The following is a 17,601-nucleotide window of genomic DNA, read 5'->3' as shown; positions in this document are numbered from 1 at the left end:
AATGAAAATTTTGAGCCTTGTGGCCTCCTGAATATTTAAGCTTTCAATTTATATGAGAGTCTTTACGTCATCATAGTTAAGTGAGTATTCAGAAAGAATATAAAATGTTATCTCTACTTTCTACGAAAGTATGAAGATATGTATAGATTACTAAATACTAGAACACAGAGGATAAAGTCTAGAAAAAACCACAATCTTAAAACCTTTTGTATGGGAGCTATAGTAAGTTTTAACCATGTAACATTGTGGCTGATGTAACAAACACTGTACAGATTTAGAACTGAAATATTGATCATAATGTCAACTAAATTTAATCATGTGCTTCCTTAGGGTTCCACTGGAGCACCTGGGACCCCAGGCATGAATGGGCAGAAGGTGAGTTTGCTGATTGTAGCATTTATTGGATAACTTGGAGACTGTCAGGGTAACAGAATCATTCTAGGGTGTTATTAATCAGCTTGTATGTTTGCAAATACGAGAAAGCCATGGAACAAATGTTCAGATGAGTTGGTTTTAAAGAAGCAGTGATTCCCAAACTGAAATTTTTCCACTGTAAGTGTTTTGGATGTATTCCATTTTGTTAAGTTGTTCTAACGATGTAGGGGCGAGAGGAGAGGCTGTACTTAACATTCAAACATTTGTTCTGATCATGGGTAAATTAATATGTGCCATTTCTGTGATTAACAAAAGTTATTTATATAATGAGAACACATTAAAATCTTTTGAACCAGTGCAAGCTATTTTCACTGTTAGGCAAAGTTGGGATTGAAATAAGCTTTCCATACACCGGTACTATTAATTTCTGGTGTGCTGTTAATAATGAAGGGGATCAAAGTACAAATCTTTCTTCCCCCCCCTCCTCTCTCTCTCTCTCTCTCTCTCTCTCTCTCTCTCTCTCTCTCTCACACACACACACACACACACACACACCTCTTTACATGTGTTTGTTTATTTATTTCCATAGCATATTATCATTTGTAGAAAACATCTAATGTTATCCCACAGGTAAGCCTGGTATTTGTGCCCTTAACATGCTTACCAGATCTCTAGTCTGGAACCACTACAGAGATGAACAAAGCCACCGTGGTAGCTAACACAACCCAGAGCTGTCCCAGTTCACCAGGGTCTAGGAAGCTGAGCTTGGGACTTTCCTGTCTCCCTCTGAAACCTGGACCCAGCCCTTAGAAAGCTTGTAACTCATCTACTCAGCTTCCAGAATATGCTAAAGCCCTGGACCCTGGACCAAGTTCTGAAATCCCACAAGGACCCCAGCTCTCCTTGAAAGAACAGACTTGAGCTTGGCCTTTTCATCTTGTCCATCTTCCTTTCTCTCTCTTAAGACCTCTTAAGCCTACAAAGTAGCTAAGAATAGGAGCCCCGCACTTCGATGCTGTGAGGATTCTGTCAAAGTCTTTGAATTCTCTGTCCTCCTTTCCTGCCCCCATATTAGGAGACTAGCTCAATTCCTGCCTCAAAGGTCCATGCAGGGATTAATGTATTAAAAAGCCTTTATAAAATGTCTGTCATTACTATTAAACCATTCCTATATTTTATTTTAGTGGAAAGCTAAAGGTTTGACTGATCTGTATTTCAAAGAGACGGGTCCGAATTACTCAGATTCCAAGGAAAATTAATATTCCCCATCAAGGCTCATAGTACCCTTACTACATAAACCAAATACTGAGTTCCCATCCATAGCCAATGCTAGGGCCCCATTTACACTCCAGTAAAATGTACATTTTTCTCCCCTCTCCCCAATCCTGGAAAAGTTAGAAGATTGACTTTTTTTTATATAAAACTGCATGTCATAGAGGAGAAACATGATCAAAAATTTTAAAAGTACTTGCTATAAGGAAGTTTTGAAGGTTGCATAACTTGGAATGTTTTTGACATTGGTGAAGACCAAACTGGCATGCGTGCTTAATGTTTTGCTTTGTCTTTTGTCTTGTTTTTCCTCTGTCCACCTTTGAGAGCCATCATGAAAATTTATAGAAAACTTTAGCCTGAGAGAACACAACTTGAAAACTGCCTTTTTGAAGACTTCATATTTTTTTTATTTTTACAAGGAAATGCGCAATTTCCTTAGAAAGAGACAGGAATGTGACATTCTCTTGTCCTAGTCCCCGAGTTTAAATTACATGTCAAGGAAGCCGCAGTGAACAGTCACAGCTTTATGTATTGCAATATATCTTCGCAGAGTTTTAAATGTGTTTTCTCTAAAACAGTGGGAAGCCTGCATCCCACATTTGTAAAGATATGAGCACAAGGCAGTCAGAGTTCATTTTTCCAACTTCCTGGACCTGGAACTAAAAGACTGTGGGCAGGACACCCCTTAATCCTCACTAGTTCTTAAAAGTGTCATGGCAGCTAGATCATCTTTAGGACGATAAGTGTGGAAGGATTCTTCTCCACCAAGACAGCCAGTCTCTGACAGTAAGAGCGAAGCTGGCAATAATCCTACAGTTGGAAGGTTGGAGGGTCTGAGTGGCTTAAACTTCTAGAATGTCTTTTTCTAAAGAAGAACATTCGCAATGACATCATAGTTTCTTGAAAGAACCTCAGTATCCTGTCATTACCTTAACAAAATGTTTTCTCCCATGTTACAATTTCATTTTTTTCCAAAGTCGCGTTTTTGATGCCTAGAAAGTCATTTTATGATGACAGGTAAGAGAAGGTGTGATTTCTAAGCCATCAGAAACTTTGGAAAATAACCAGACAGGGAAAAATGGTTTTCTGTTGAGCTGGACAGAAGAAAACTGTTTATTTCCCACCAAACCATTTACAAGCCATTCAGTTTGACAAAATTGGTGATGGTGACCTATTTTTCATTTATTTTGTAAAAATAAATATTGGTCACTTTGATTAGCAACCTGGACATTTATTTCCTTATTGTGCTATGTATCTGTTACTTATTTTCAATAATGCTAACGATAATCCCGATATAGTCACATGGATACAGGTCAGTGCCCATTGGAGGCTGCGGTGTAGTGTGGAAAGAATAATGTACTTAGTACCCACCGGGTGACTCTTCAGTACCAGGTCTGTGCAAATGGTGTGTTTTAAGTAAGCTTTGAATGTCCACCTATGCAGTTAACTGATGGAGACTAAGTAACACGGATTTATGTCATGATCTTCCGATTCTTTATATTGTGCTGAGTAAAAAGGCTTACATAGCAGTAGCACGGTATGAAAGTCTAACCTGGCATCAGCCTGTAAAGGAATACTAAGGAGCCTGTGAAAAGTGGCAGCGGGGTAGCACAGCAGGAACATTACCTCCTAGCCTGTATGCAACATTCTTATGGTCCTGGTATAAAAGGCAAGAGGCCTTATAGTGCTAACTAGACAAGGTAACTGAAGTCAATGTTATTAATAGATGCTCAAAATCTGCATCTATGAATATACTAACATGTTTTTAGGAGACTCTGCACTTCGACTCAAGCAAAGAGAAGATCCCCTAATAGTCAACATAGGATGAAAATTAATATACAGGAAGCTGGAATCTCCCCAGCCCACCTTCCACACAGTATAAAATGAGTAGGAATGATAGAAGCGTGGGTAGGAGGAGGAAGTCACATCACGTCATGTATTGCTTCAGAAACGCAGTCACTGCTAGCTAACATCCTCAACTCTGGAGGTGATAGTCCGTTCTTTGAAGAACCTTTCCTCTCTGGGCTTGAGGTATATCTTTATCTACAAAAGAAATGGATGTGTGAATTTATCTCTAAGTCCCCTAATGACCCAGGCCCCAGAATGTCATCCCTGTCACATTACCCATTCAACAAGTTCCTAAAAATCTTTGGTTCCCAACTCGGAAAGCTGGCTTCCCATGCTTTGCATTGATTTCCAGGAGCCAAAACGGGTCAGATGTCATTCAAAACCCTACCAAAAATATGAACGGTTGCTGCTAGTGACATTGGACACAAAAATAAGTTTTGTAATTCTCCTGTGTAGGTCCTGTTGGTTAAAACTCTAATGAACACTTTCCTTGTGTGCTGTGATTGACCTGCAACACACAAATGCAACACATAGGCTCAGTTAAACCCTGTTCCTGAAGAAGGGCTCTCTGGAGGAAAAGGGTACCACCATCATGAAGCTGAAGAAGCGGTTAGCACAATTTATGGAATTTTGTTAGAATATTTGGACATCGGTTCTTTCAAACTCTACACTCACAATAGGTGTTGTTTTAAACCCCTTGTTTTAATTTTCTTTCACGTGTTTATCTTACTTGGCCCAAGCATAGTAAATAAGCCCATCGCCAGAATAATTTATTTGAGCATCAGTACGTGCAAACGCCATGGAGGAAGAAATCTGCTAACAGATAAACGGCACGTGAGAGGCCCAGCAAGCGTACATCTCAGCCGAAATCCTTTGCGCCTTATCAGTAGAAAAGAGCGTCAACTGTTTTCATGATTAAAAGCAGATTATTTTTGCTATGAAATCTAGTATTTTTCAGAGTTCATAAGGATTTTCTTGCCAAAGCAAGAAGAATATAGATGATCTTGGCCACTGTAGCTTTCAAAGGCTTTTCTAGATCCTATTTTTCAAGTTTAAAACATAATGTTAAAAAAGAAATGAGACCAATGTGTCATCTATGAATCTGTCCCAGATAGCTGTGTGGTTTTTAAGTGACATTAACTTTTCATTAGCTTGTAGCCAAGCTATTTGGAATGCTGTTTCATCTCTTACCCGGGAGCCTCGTAGTTCTTAGCTGACATTCATCTTCACAAAATACTTCCAATGGCATTTCTTAGTGTAAGTATATTTAGAGAAGAGATAAATTGAAGCTTCCAGCCTTGCAAAGGTCAAACCATTGACTCAAGTCTACACAATTAAACCGCACAGTGATCCCACTATTCTGTGCTTGCTCCAATCAGTATAACTCTTAAACACAATGTCATTCTTGTCTCAATCTTAAAGTAAAAATTAAGGCCTGACTAAGATGTAGGTCAGCACTAAGTGTGTGCTTGGCGTGTGTGCAGCTAAGATTCTGTCTCTAGCACACACCCAACTTTGAATTAAATTCTTGAGGGATTTCAATATGTTGTAGTTCTTTTTGCGGTAGCCTACAAGTTTCCTGTAACAGAACTCGCCAGTGAGCTATTTAATTGTGACTTTCTGTCATTGTCCAGTAAGTAAAAATAGGAAAAGAAAAGGCTGATTTCTGATTCCAGATTGGTTATGGTTCATGGAAATTATCTTGTAATAATTTATTTCTTGCATTAGTTAACAGTGGGAATTGAATTACATTTATCGCATCTGCTGTCTTCTTAGAGATTTGGTAAATTAGAATCCCAAGGACCTAAGATCACTGTCCCTATAGTTGCCATGGTAACTCTCATCCTTTCTTGTTAGCATCTTCATTTACCCATTACTCATTCTTCCATAAGATCACTGCATCCTTTGTGTGCTTTGTAGTTTCAAACATCCCATATACAGTTCACTCCAGTCTCAGATTGACTTCTCATTCAGCTGAACTTATTAAATGAAACTAGAGATAAAGCCATCTTTTACATAATCACTTTTAAATTTGTTTAGAGGAGCCGACTTCTTTGCTATAGAGGGATATTTTTTTCTAAACCACTGCTCCCCCGTGACTTCATATAAGCACATTACTCCAAAACTGAATGTTAACTGTCAGTCTCATAGATGAAAACATTGGACCAAAGGAGAGTAAGCAGTTAAGGGACTGATTGGCAGAGGGATGGGGGAAACTGCTCACAGGCTTCTTGGTGAAACAGAATATCCAGACGGCTGTATCTGAATGAATTGTGTCGTCATGAAGCTCACTTACCCGACATCTCAATTTAAAAGATTGTATTTTAAAGATGAGAGCACAGAAATGCTGGCTCGGCAGAGATGATTAAATTGCACATATAATGTGATACGAGCCCTCTTATCGAAGCTTTCCTGCCTACTGAGTCACTCACTGTTTGCTCCGGTCATTTGGTTACTCAGCACTTGCACGTGCCAGGTGTGGCTTGAGCTCGAAGATTAAAGCTGTATCCACCATGGTGGGATTCCAAGGATGAGGGAACGTAGACTTAGAGAAGCAATATCCCAAAGTCTGTTCAGTTGCCACGCTGTTAAGTACTGTGGCAGAGAAACACAAGGCAGCCTGGCCTGGTAGGAAGGGACCCAAAGTGCTGGCCTCAAGTAACTTTAGGGGATAATTATTATATCACAGGCCTTGACAAGGGAAAGAGAAAATACTACTGCATTGCAGTATGGGCAGGGTAAATTATGAACAAATTTGGTCTTAGAATTCTATGTCTAAAACACAGTGTTTAACCGCTGTGGGTTTCATGTTCATCATGGACAATTTTCCCTCCAAATTTGTTGCTACTAAATCAAGCACAGAATATATTTTTATAGCATTAGTGCTCATCTCTGCATAATAAATTCATTTTGAAATTTGTATTTAAAAATAAAGCTGTTGTTAAATTATTTAGTGTGGCAATCTTAACAGGTTGGCATCCACCCAGTTTCTTAGATTTTACTCCAGCCCAGATGCCAAGAGGCCAGCAACCATCACCCAGATGTGAACCAGCACAGCTGCTGCTAACTTATAGGAGCCTTCACTTCTCCCAGCGCTTTCTTCTCTGGTCAGTAGGGAGAACAGGAATGGTCTAATCCCTGGAACCATTCACCACCTATCAACTTCCAGACATGGTTTGAAATGTTCTATGCGTAGCATTCAGAGTCCTCATAGCAATCCTATAAAGTAGGCACCGTGATTAAATAAGTTATAAATGAGGACCCTAAGGCTGAGAAAGAGTAAAAAGTCTTCTCATTGCCACACAGGTGTTATATGCAGAACGTAGCTTCAAAGCCAGGCAGCCTGCTCCTACCACATAATAGAGGTCACGAGTGTGGACGTTAAGTGGATACAAACCATCTACTCAGTATTTGTGTGACTTTGAATTTCCGAAAACCTTGGCTTCCTAAGTTGTCAAGCACAAACTGTAAGATGGGCTTCAAAGATCAATCAGAAAGAATAGTGGAAGGAATGGCTGTGATTTCCTGTTTTAAAACCCGTGTTCTTCGACCTGGAGTCATGAATGCCTCCAGGATTCAGAAACCTCAGAGTGCTCCAAATGCATGTGATTAAGAAGTATTTCTCACTCTGCCCTGCTTCAGTGACCTTTAGAATTGTTCCCAGTTGAGCATATCATTTCAGTTTTCTATTAATAATTAAATGAGTCTCTTTCAAGAAGAAAAGCATATCACTCAAATTATATGTTTATTTGTTTCAGACCAATACTTTGTGAGAGAAAGCTGTCCTCCCCCCTTGCTCCTTCCACCTGTGGTGTGCGAGGGAGCTGACCCTCCCCTTACCAGCTGCAGCACTTGGGGAAATGGTGCCTCCACCTTCTGGGGGCAGCAGAATAAAGCTGATCCTATTGACAAGGGTGTGGAGAGCAAGGGAGGTCGAGCCCCGCCCCTCATCTGCCATCTGCCTGCCCCTTGGACCTGTAGCAGGTGGGAAAGCTGCCCCTGAGGTCACGAGAGCAGGAGAGATGTCCCTGTCCCTCCCTCTTCAGTCTCAGCACTGGATGCCCCCTGCACCACCCTGGGCAACACAGTAGAGCTGGCCCTGCAGACAGAAGTGTGGGAGAGGCCATCCAGAGGATGTGAAAGCAGAACTGTCCCCGCCCCTTGCTCATTGCTATATGGGGTAAACTAGCTACAGTAATGGTGGAGAGCTCCCCCTGGTGGTGAGGGCAGGGGAGACTAACCAACCCTACAACTACCCAGGCTAGAACCAGGGTTATGAGTTTGCCTAACATTCACCCATCTGTGATCTGCAGGAGCATGTGAAGGGACTGGTCCTGCAGACCCAAAGCTGCAGGATCTCCATGAGACAAGACAACAGGATATCCAAGAGGAGTCCCAGTGAGGGCCCAGCATTGATAGTGTAGTAGAAATCAGAGGCCTCAAAGCAGACCGGTGACTCTTTGCAGTGAACACTTGCAAGTAAAGACATATGGACAAAGGGGTTTACTGTGTGACTTACTGTGTCACACTATAGCTTTCTCCCCACACTTTTTTCCCTTAAATTTTATTTTATTTAAGGGGGAGGTTGCAAGGACAGAGGGCAGATATGAAGGGTAGATGGGAGCAAGATGCATGATATGAAAGACACAAAAACTAAATTTAAATAAAGTTTAAGAAAAGAACACTTCAAGAAGAAAGATCTTAGCTGGGTGTTTGAAGAAGAAAAAGATTTCCGAGGGCATTCTATTGCAAGGTCTAAGGTGATGGTTCTCAACCTTCCTACTGCTGCATCCCTTTAGTACAGCCCCTCATGCTGTGTGACCCCCAACCATAACATTATTTCATTGTTACTTCATCCCTGTAATTTTGCTACTGTTCTTTTTTTTTTTTTTTTTTTTTTTTTTGGTTTTTCGAGACAGGGTTTCTCTGTGGTTTTGGAGCCTGTCCTGGAACTAGCTCTTGTAGTCCAGGCTGGTCTCGAACTCACAGAGATCCGCCTGCCTCTGCCTCCCGAGTGCTGGGATTAAAGGCGTGCACCACCACCGCCCGGCCTGCTACTGTTCTTAATCATAATGCAAATATCTGATTTGCAGGATGTCTGGTATGCGACCCCTGTGAAAGGGTCATTTGAGCCCAAAGGGGTCACAACTCACAGGTTGAGAACCACTGGTCTAAGAGGTATCAGGTACCCACTGGAAGAATACAAGCATTTCTTTAAGCCACATAAACTTGAAAGTCCAGCACGGTGCAGGCTTGGGCTCTGCCTGCTTTGGCATCTGAAGCTTTCTGCCGAGATCTACTTACCCTCATCTCTCATCCTTCTTTCTTGCCGCTGCTTCACTCTATTTCCTGCTCTTGGGGTAGAAGGTGGCTGGGGCTTTGCTCCTCCTCCTCCTCCTCCTCCTCCTCTTCTTCCTCCTTTTCCTCTTCTTCCTCCTCTTTCTCTTCCTCCTCCTTATCCTCTTCCTTCTTCTTCTTTTTGATTTTCAAGACAGGGTTTCTCTGTAGCTTTGCAGCTTGTCCTGGAACTAGCTCTTGTACACCAGACTGGCCTCGAACTCAGAGATCTGCCTGCCTCTGCCTCCACATGCTGGGATTGATGACAACTGCGAGGATTCCTGCTTCTTATGTCCTGACCCTGTTTCCAGAATCTGCACTGGTCTCTTTCCTAACCCACACTGGCAAGTGTGAGCACAGGAGGCTGAGGGAAACAAGGTAGTAGCTGCAGGAAAACACCAGTGCACAGAGCTTGCAGGGCTCACAGGATGGCTATTGGGGGGTAATCACCATGTCACTTTCCAGTGAGAACCAAGAGGAGAGAGTCAGAGAGAGAGAGAGAGAGAGAGAGAGACAGAGACAGAGACAGAGAGAGAGAGAGGTGTAAGGGATAGGGAAGGAGGGAGGGAGAGGGTCCTCTCATGTGGAGCAGTAAATAGGGGATGTACTCCAAACTGAGTCTTCAAAGTGCATTAAATATGCTCCAGGCAAACAATAGCTCTCTTGTATGTAAAGTATACCCAGATAAATGAAATCCAGCCATGTTGGGTGACCTCCTAAACACTGATCCCTTTGCTTTCCAGTACTGTTTTCCAAATTGTCTTGCATACATGCCTCTCTGAATTAGCAGCACAGGAATCTAAGGTACTGATGAGCTGACTTCTTCCAAAACTAGCTCATACAGGGAGTTATTAGTCTACTGTGGCTTATTATACATTTTTACATATTTGTAATTTTTAGACATTTATTATTTTCCCCCTTAAGCTTGCTAGGTTTACTTTAGTTATTATTTCAATCAGCTTAAGGGCCATGTCAACAAATGATCCGAAGCAGCATATTTGAATTTAATTCCTGGCTGGCATACCTGTCTGCTTTTCCACTAATTAATATCACATTGCCAAGGAGGACAGAGTCTCTAATTTGATGGGAGAAGTTTACTGATGGGATAAACAAGACAAAGCTCCCCTACAGGGATGCCCAGTCCTCTGAGGCAGAACCAAACCTAATTGTCCAGGATGAGGGTTCTGGCTTTCCTTTCGTCGTGTTCTAAAGCCTCCTTTGCCTCCAGAAAATGCAAATGAAAATAACAGGTGTTGGGTGTCAAGTAGAAGCTAAGAATGCCGCGGACTAATCCACGTTGAAGCTGAATTCCCGGAATGGTCTGGGAGGGAGGAGGAAGGTGAGCTGGAAGAGGGTGAAACCAGAAGCCAGCAAGAGCGAGACAGACTGTGCCTGTGACAAGAACCCTTCCCTAGGTACCCACAATGCTCAATTCAGATCTTCCCAGTGCCTGAAGGAGACAGCTGATGGAGACCAAGGACGAGGAACTAGCCAGCACATCTTCATTTGGGGAAATCGGGGCTAACACGTGCAAACACGTGCAAGCCTGGACTCCAAAGCCTGGGAACTTGGGTTTGAGCAAAATGTAATCCAACCTCCGAGGAATGATGATCTACTGGGTAACATTTTTGGTTCAAGAACAAGTGATGATAGTCCTACTAGATCTTATAAAAACAGGGAACAAAGATTCCAGCCCCTCTTTGTAGAAGACATGCTGAGCCCCATAGAAGTACAAGAGATCTGTCCTGTGACTTAGACCTTAAGGAGAAATATTTGGAGCCAACTGGACACTTCCCTGACACTAATCCCGTGTTTAATGCTAAAAGAGACATGGTAAATTGAGTGAGTTTTTAGATCCAAGTTGCTCGATTACAAGAAATTCTAACCTCACAGCTGCCTCTTCGCTCTTCCTTGCCTCTCAACACTTACTTGTCCTGAGTATGTTCGATTTTAGCCTTACACATACACACACATGCATACACATGCACACACACATACACACATGCATACACATGCACACACACATGCACGCACCCACACATGCATACACATGCACACACACATGCACGCACCCACACATGCATGCACACACACAATAGTTATAATGCAATGAAAGTGAAATTATACTAAAAATATAAAGCCATGACTCCTTTTCTGTTCACACGGATGGACTGGAAAACCACTGTGACTGAGGAAGGGGCGAGCACTATTTCAGCTAAATGACCTCCTTGTCATCAGCACTCATCTCTGTGAGAAAACCATGTCACCTCCTACCCTTCGGGATTCGGCCATCCAGTTGAGTAGCAGTAGCTGATGTGATTGTAAGAGCCTTGAGTGTTCTTTTAGATGAGCGTTCTCAAGAGAATATGGTTTTAAAAGAAATGAAAGTAACCAATCAGCCAGAGAAGTCAGTCCAGCCTACAGGCAGTGTAAATATAGAAGTGGATGATATTCCAGGGATCGTCTTCACATTTCCTCTCTAGCAGAGAAAACCCTTTCAGTCAGATGTCCCCTGCTGTTTTACTTTATTACTGTCTATGGAATGTCCATGGTGTCTAGAAATAAGAAAAAGATGGATAAGCTGTCTGACAACCTTAGTACTAGCTCTCTCTCTCTCTCTCTCTCTCTCTCTCTCTCTCTCTCTCTCTCTCTCTGATGCATGCACACATCCACTTGTAACTCAGATCCAGAGGATCTAGAGCCCTCTTCTGGCCTCTGTGGGCACAGGCACTCACATGGTGCACACATGGACATACACGCAAACAGTCATACACATAAAGTAGAATTTTAAAATGCCAAGAAAACTCAGAACCCCTTTAGAATGCCATTTAGAAGCTCGCAGTTGGTGCCTTAAATTTTCCCCAGTGGCAACAAAATAAATCCAGGGAATTTTTCTTAAAGAGCTTGTTAGAAAACTGTGACTGTTTTTCTAGAGATGCTTATTTTAAACAACTTGAGTATTCAGCAGTGTGGAATTCAGTAAAAGATTGGTCAGACCTGACTTTGATAGAGGCTAATCAACTCATAAGGCAATCATGAATGCCCTGTAGAAACAAATCCATAAAACCTCTTAACAATATCCTATGGGACAGGCTGATAGCTGCTTAGAAATATGTAAGGCTGAGGAAAAAGAGCCTATGGATACAGGACAGCATGAAATGAATTCCCACAGAGGAAGGGTGTGAGTCCAGTTTCTCAGTTTCATCTTCTGTTAAAGGTTCTTTTTAGCAACATGAACAAGAGAAAGAGAGAGTCCAACGCTCAGTCCCTTGGGGTTCATATATCGAGGAAAACATTACACAGCCACCTAAGCAATATTTTTCTTCCCCACTTCAAATCTCAGCATGAGTTTTTCCCGGATCCGGGCTTTAACTTTGTTTTGTTTTAATGTCTCTGGCTACCATGGTTCTATGAAAGTCAAACAGAGTTTACATTGTTCCCGCAGCATCCTCTCTGCCTCACGCCATGAGTTATGACACTAGAGCATCCTGCCGCCGGGTCTTTGAAGGCAGACCCGGTAGCTCTATACTGTTTGTGTAGCCACAATGATGGTCCTCGTTCAGGGTGAATTCTGCTTCCAAGTTCTTGCCTTTTGTTATGTCCAAATGTCTTATTAAAACTTTCCCATACTGTCCTTCATTATTGGAAGTCAATAATTTTGTCATCTTACCAAAGGAAGGGCAAGAGTTACAGTTGTGTGGCTTTCTGCAGGAAGCAGAATTTCTCCCAGCAGGTCACAACATTAGAGGTTACACCGCAGAACAAGAGCTAAATGCTTCCTGCTAGGAGAAAGACACCGCAAGCTCCATGGGCCTGAGTTATCTGGTAGCCACACACACATACCCTTCTGTAGGTTATATTTTCCTCGGGTTTCTATGCCGTCTGGAAAGTCACTTGTAGATGGGATATATGAATCAAATGATGAAGAGAATATAAATCAATCTCTTTCCTCTCCCCCCCGCCTCCACCCAGTCTCTTAGGTCAGGCTAGTACAAATCTTGACTGTTTTCTATAAGTCTAGACAGAGTGTTAAGATAAAAATAAAACTTGCCTCATAGAAGTTTGTAATAATTGAGTTAATGAATGGAAGGTTGTGGCTATTAAAAAATACCACTTTACGGCCAGTGAGAAAGTTCAACAGGTACGGGTAAGTCCCACTAAGTCTGATGACCTGAGCTTGATACCTGGAACTCACATAAGGAGAGATCCAATTCCCTCAAGCTGTCCTCTGACTTCTACATATTTGCACATGCATACACACATACAACGAGATAAAATGTAGAAGTATTTATTTTTAATGTTATTAATGTATGTGAATCTGAAAAAACACAAAAATGACCACAGTTTACTTAGGAAACAGTCTTCAAAATCAGTTAAATTTGTAGTGAACCCAAAACTGCTCTTAAAATAAACACCGTCTTTAAGAAGTCAGCTAAGAAACAACTTTACTTTTCTCCATGTAAAGAAGAAAGCTGCCTGGAAGTCAATCACATAGTGAAGGACACTGGGAAATGTTCCATAGATGAAAATTGAGTTCTGATGGATGGAAGTATGAGCCACATGGGAGCATCAGAAGGGGCGCAGTGTCTTGTTTCTGGGCACTTCACAGGGATTGGATTCTTTTGTTCTTGTTTCATTTTTGTTTCCCTTTTTGGAACACAATCACTGGTTCAGAAGGATACTATATCCTGCCATCCCCCTAAAAGAGAGCCGTTTTCTAGCCCAACAGCCCTTACTTTTCTCAGTACAACCGTGAGGAGTGAGTCTGGTTGTTTTAATTACTTTCATAACACCATTGTAAAACGACTTTTAAAAGCCTTTTTAATTTCTGCTTTTTTGTCAAATGTGTATTGGCAGATTAGGTAAGTGTTAAGAATATGTATTTTCAAAATAGACATCTGTAAATGCTACTTTAATAAGAAAAATCTAATGATTTAGTCTTTATTTCATTGAACTGATAGGTCTCTTTAAAGTTCTCCACCAAGAGAGTTTATCATTGCCAAGTGACCCTTATTCTTTAAACAAGTACAAATTGGATGAGACCCAGAACCATATTATCTATTAGCCCCATAGATAACTCACTTCAACTTTCTGAATGATGAAAAGATACACACATACACACACACACGAAATAACCCAATTAAATACTTTGTTCTCAAGTATGTAAAAATTTGGACCACACTGGGACTAATTATTTTAATAGTTCCTTAACTCTGTTTTTCTGGCACATTCTAGGATGGCCAACTCCTCTCATTATCTCTACAGTGTGCTAGGTTGGCTTGTGTTGCTTAGTAATGTGTGCCTTCTCTTTTGAGGGTGAGCCTGGATCACCTGGAGAAGCAGGGCAGAGTGGACTCCCAGGACCAAAGGTTGGTACAGATAAAACCAAGCACCGTCACCCACTGCATGGTTTCCAAACAGTGTTAAGCTGTCACAGTCTGTTAAGTTATTTTTCTGGCTGTAGTTGGGTAGACCTTTTTGTCATGGGTATAAAATGCGGTCTTAGAACTTTATAACTAAGGACTAAATTATGCTCATGATTGTCAGTACCATTAGACACACAGAAAGGAAATGGGATGTGATTGTCTAAAATCTTTCTTGTGGGGCTGGAAAGATGGCTAAGCAGATAAGAGTACCTATTGCACTTTCAGAGGACCAGAGTTCAATTCTTGATACCCAATAATAGCTCACAGCCCTCCATAAGAAACTCCAGTCCCGGAAGGTGCATGCTGTCTTCTGGCCTCCAAGGAAACCACACACGGTACAGGTACACAGATACACACACATGCAAGGAAAACACCCGTAATATAATTTAAAAGATATTTCTTGTGGGATAATTAAATAGCACAAGAAAGTGCTATCATTTTACCCCTTAGTAAGTTGCAAAAACAAAGGTCATGGTCATACTTCCTCAAATGTACATGTTAGCAAGCCCCACTACAGATAATGTTCATACAGCCAAGACAGCTTTTTTTCAAGGTTTAGCCACCGTCAGCTTCTATACAACATGCCCAGTTAGTCAGACGAAGAACAGAGTAAAGACGTGGTGTGTTTAGAATTTAAAAATGGATATAGTTGGAATTACTAAATAGGGAAAAAATGTAATGAGGATTTTTTTTTGATTGCCTGTTTTCTTGGTTTCTTGAAGAACAAATGAATCCGTTAAATCAAAAGAGATTGGTGACAGTTTAGTTTAAACCAAGCAGGCAGACAAATCCCAAATCCTTTGATGAGTGAACACCCCCTTGAGGTACAAAACTGATGTCTAAGCCCATCAACTGTGCTGGTGTGAGTCTGTACCCACCAGATGTCTGTCAACTGATTTTGCATGGTGCGCTGCTGTTTAGGTGCTGTGGAAAGACCTAAAACTCATGGACCTGCCTTTTTTTTTCTTGTCCTAAAGAAGAAGGAAAGTATTCCTCATGGAAATCCAGCCCTCTTCTGTCTTCTTACCTTTCTTACACTTCACTAAAAAGCTCAGCGGTGGGAGGTAGTTCTGAATGAACATCCATAGTTCTCTTCCTGTGTTGCCTGGCAATGCGGCCACCAGGACGAATGTTGAGGGGTGAAGGTGCCCAGCAATGTAGAAAGCCAAGGGGTCAGGTTGATTCCAGAGAATGGAAAGAACTTTGTCTCCAAACTGACTTCTAAATTGAATTCTCTTACTTTGGTTTTCTTCTTTCCCACAATAACCTCCTTAAAACACTGTAAGCTGTCTGGTCTCATGGCAACGTTTACTCAAGCTCCCCATCAGGAAATAGCATCATAAGGTGTATGGACTTTAGAGCATCCCCTATCTGCCCCTGCCCTTTCATAGAGAGAGGGAAAAATGCAATTCTTTTCTGAGAATAGTTTCATATTTTAAGCCTTATGCTTTCTGGCAGAAGACTGCTCCATTCTGCTATCTTGGTCAGCACCACTAGTTGCTACCAGTTACAGAACTGATGATCTTGTCAAGGGGTCTAAGTTCTGCACTGAGGGTTTATGATCATGTCCAAGGAGTGCAGAACTGTACCAGGGCTCGCCCTGAAATAACCATGCCCCCGGACATGCTTTAATAGACAGCTTTATGGAAGGACATGCTAACACCCACCTCATTGACTTTGAGTATAGACAGATATTGAGTTGCCACACTGCAATGTCCCAGGCCATTCCTGGGTGACATTTTCTACTGCATATATCATTATCCTTATAGAAGTAATGACTTAAGATTAAAGTTAGCATTGGTATCTGTACTCAATTCTTCTGGATACTTATGCTACTTGTTTTCATATAGAAACTAAAGCCAAAGAGAGTGCCCTTTATACTTCACCTTGTGCAGTCTGTGTAAGGTTAGGATCTGCATTGTTGGCTGTTGCTTTATTAGCTCTTCATTGATATCTCCCAATCTCTGTTTTGTGCTCAGGGAGAACCTGGAAAAGAAGGAGAAAAGGTAAGGATGGTTCTGCTTTGTTTATTACTCCCCTCTTCTCCTGAGCTACACCCAAGCTGAACTAAATGCCTGAGAGGCTGGATGGTGGGTGGATGGACAGATCGTTGTAAGTGGAGATGGGGAAAGAGGTAATAAGTGTCCGTTTGCCTGTCTTTCAGACTGTCAAATAGTGGAAAGAGAAAATATGATTTTTATCTTCTGTATCAATTTTGAGTTTGGGGTTGGAAGGAAGAAGGGAAGGGCAAACACTGCATGCCAGGCTGTATAGTGGCTTTCAGAAACCCCTAGCCCTGTAAAAGCCCATTCTGCTAGGCAGTGGTGGGACACACCTTTAATCTCAGAATTATGGGAAGCAGAGGCAGGCAGATCTCAGTGAGTTCAAGGCCAGCCTGGTCTACAGAGCAAGGACAGACTCTGAGCTACACAGAGAAATCCTATCTCGAAACCCACCCCCCCCCCAAAAAAAAAGAAAGAAAGAAAATCATTCTGTATACTTGCTAAGGCCATTCTAATGCCTTCCTAAACATCCACAACTGTCTTCTGCTGCTGCTCCTGCTGCTGAGGACTCTGGGTCAAAGGTCAAGGGATACAGATGTTTACCTGCAGAAGTTGTCTAATAGAGACCCCATAAAGAATCGCCATCAAAACCAGAAACGGCAGCGAGCAGAGAGTCGGGGTTGCATATTAACCCCTTTTAGCTGCCTCCGGTATTCCTTGCAGGCCCGTCTCCACAGTGTTCAGTCTCCCACTGCGAACGGCACTGTTTATATTTCAGGTGCCCTCTGCTAACTGCTGTGGTGTTTGGCCATGTCTCTGAGTGGAGCGCTACCTAGATACTATGACACATCCTGGCAGTCTCCTCCCTAACAGCATAACCCTGCTTGCAAAAGAAGTTCAACAAAAGATCAGGAAAAACAGTCCTCAATGTACCAGTATTTTTTTCAGACGTGTAAAGCAGAAAGAAGGCAATATTAAGTTGGAAGAGCAAAATAGGGGTTTAAAGGCTCTCCGTGAAGAGACGGTCAAGCTCTTTACTTCACAGCCACTCTGAACCCTCTGAGCCAGGTTTCCCAACAAGGAGACTGGCATGTTAAAGGGGTTTCCAAGCCAATTTCTAAAAAGCCTAGGAGTAAGCTGTCTATCAACCCTGCCTTGGAGTATGCACTGTGACGCAGTGTGCTTTGGAGTATCAAATCAGTTCACGGTAGCTAACTTGAAATAGTTAGTCATCAAATGACTGCTTCGTGTAGAAATTGGGGAGGAAGAGGAGCTGTGCCAGTGAGTACCCATCACGGGTTCATCAGATGGGGTGCTGCTCAGCTGGCCCACTGTGAACA

At 42.0% G+C, this 17,601-nt stretch overlaps 1 protein-coding gene across 3 annotated transcripts in view; it reads left to right on the top strand.

Moving 5' to 3' along the window:
• Window positions 1-17,601, top strand: part of Col25a1 (collagen type XXV alpha 1 chain) — a 385,869-nt gene that overhangs the window by 289,164 nt on the left and 79,104 nt on the right. For all 3 annotated transcript variants that reach the window (XM_041633950.1, XM_041633896.1, XM_041633829.1), the window contains exons 12-14: window positions 331-375; window positions 14,148-14,201; window positions 16,238-16,264. In XM_041633950.1, the coding sequence (XP_041489884.1) occupies window positions 331-375; window positions 14,148-14,201; window positions 16,238-16,264 (126 nt within the window). The remainder of the gene's footprint in view (window positions 1-330; window positions 376-14,147; window positions 14,202-16,237; window positions 16,265-17,601) is intronic.

This window comes from Microtus oregoni, unplaced genomic scaffold, assembly GCF_018167655.1.
Source record: "Microtus oregoni isolate MIOR12 unplaced genomic scaffold, Mior012 000000F_ref0000247, whole genome shotgun sequence".
In the NCBI taxonomy this organism is placed as follows: Eukaryota; Metazoa; Chordata; class Mammalia; order Rodentia; family Cricetidae; genus Microtus; species Microtus oregoni.
Note: the sequence above shows the minus strand (reverse complement) of the source record. Positions and strands in the feature narration are given on the sequence as shown.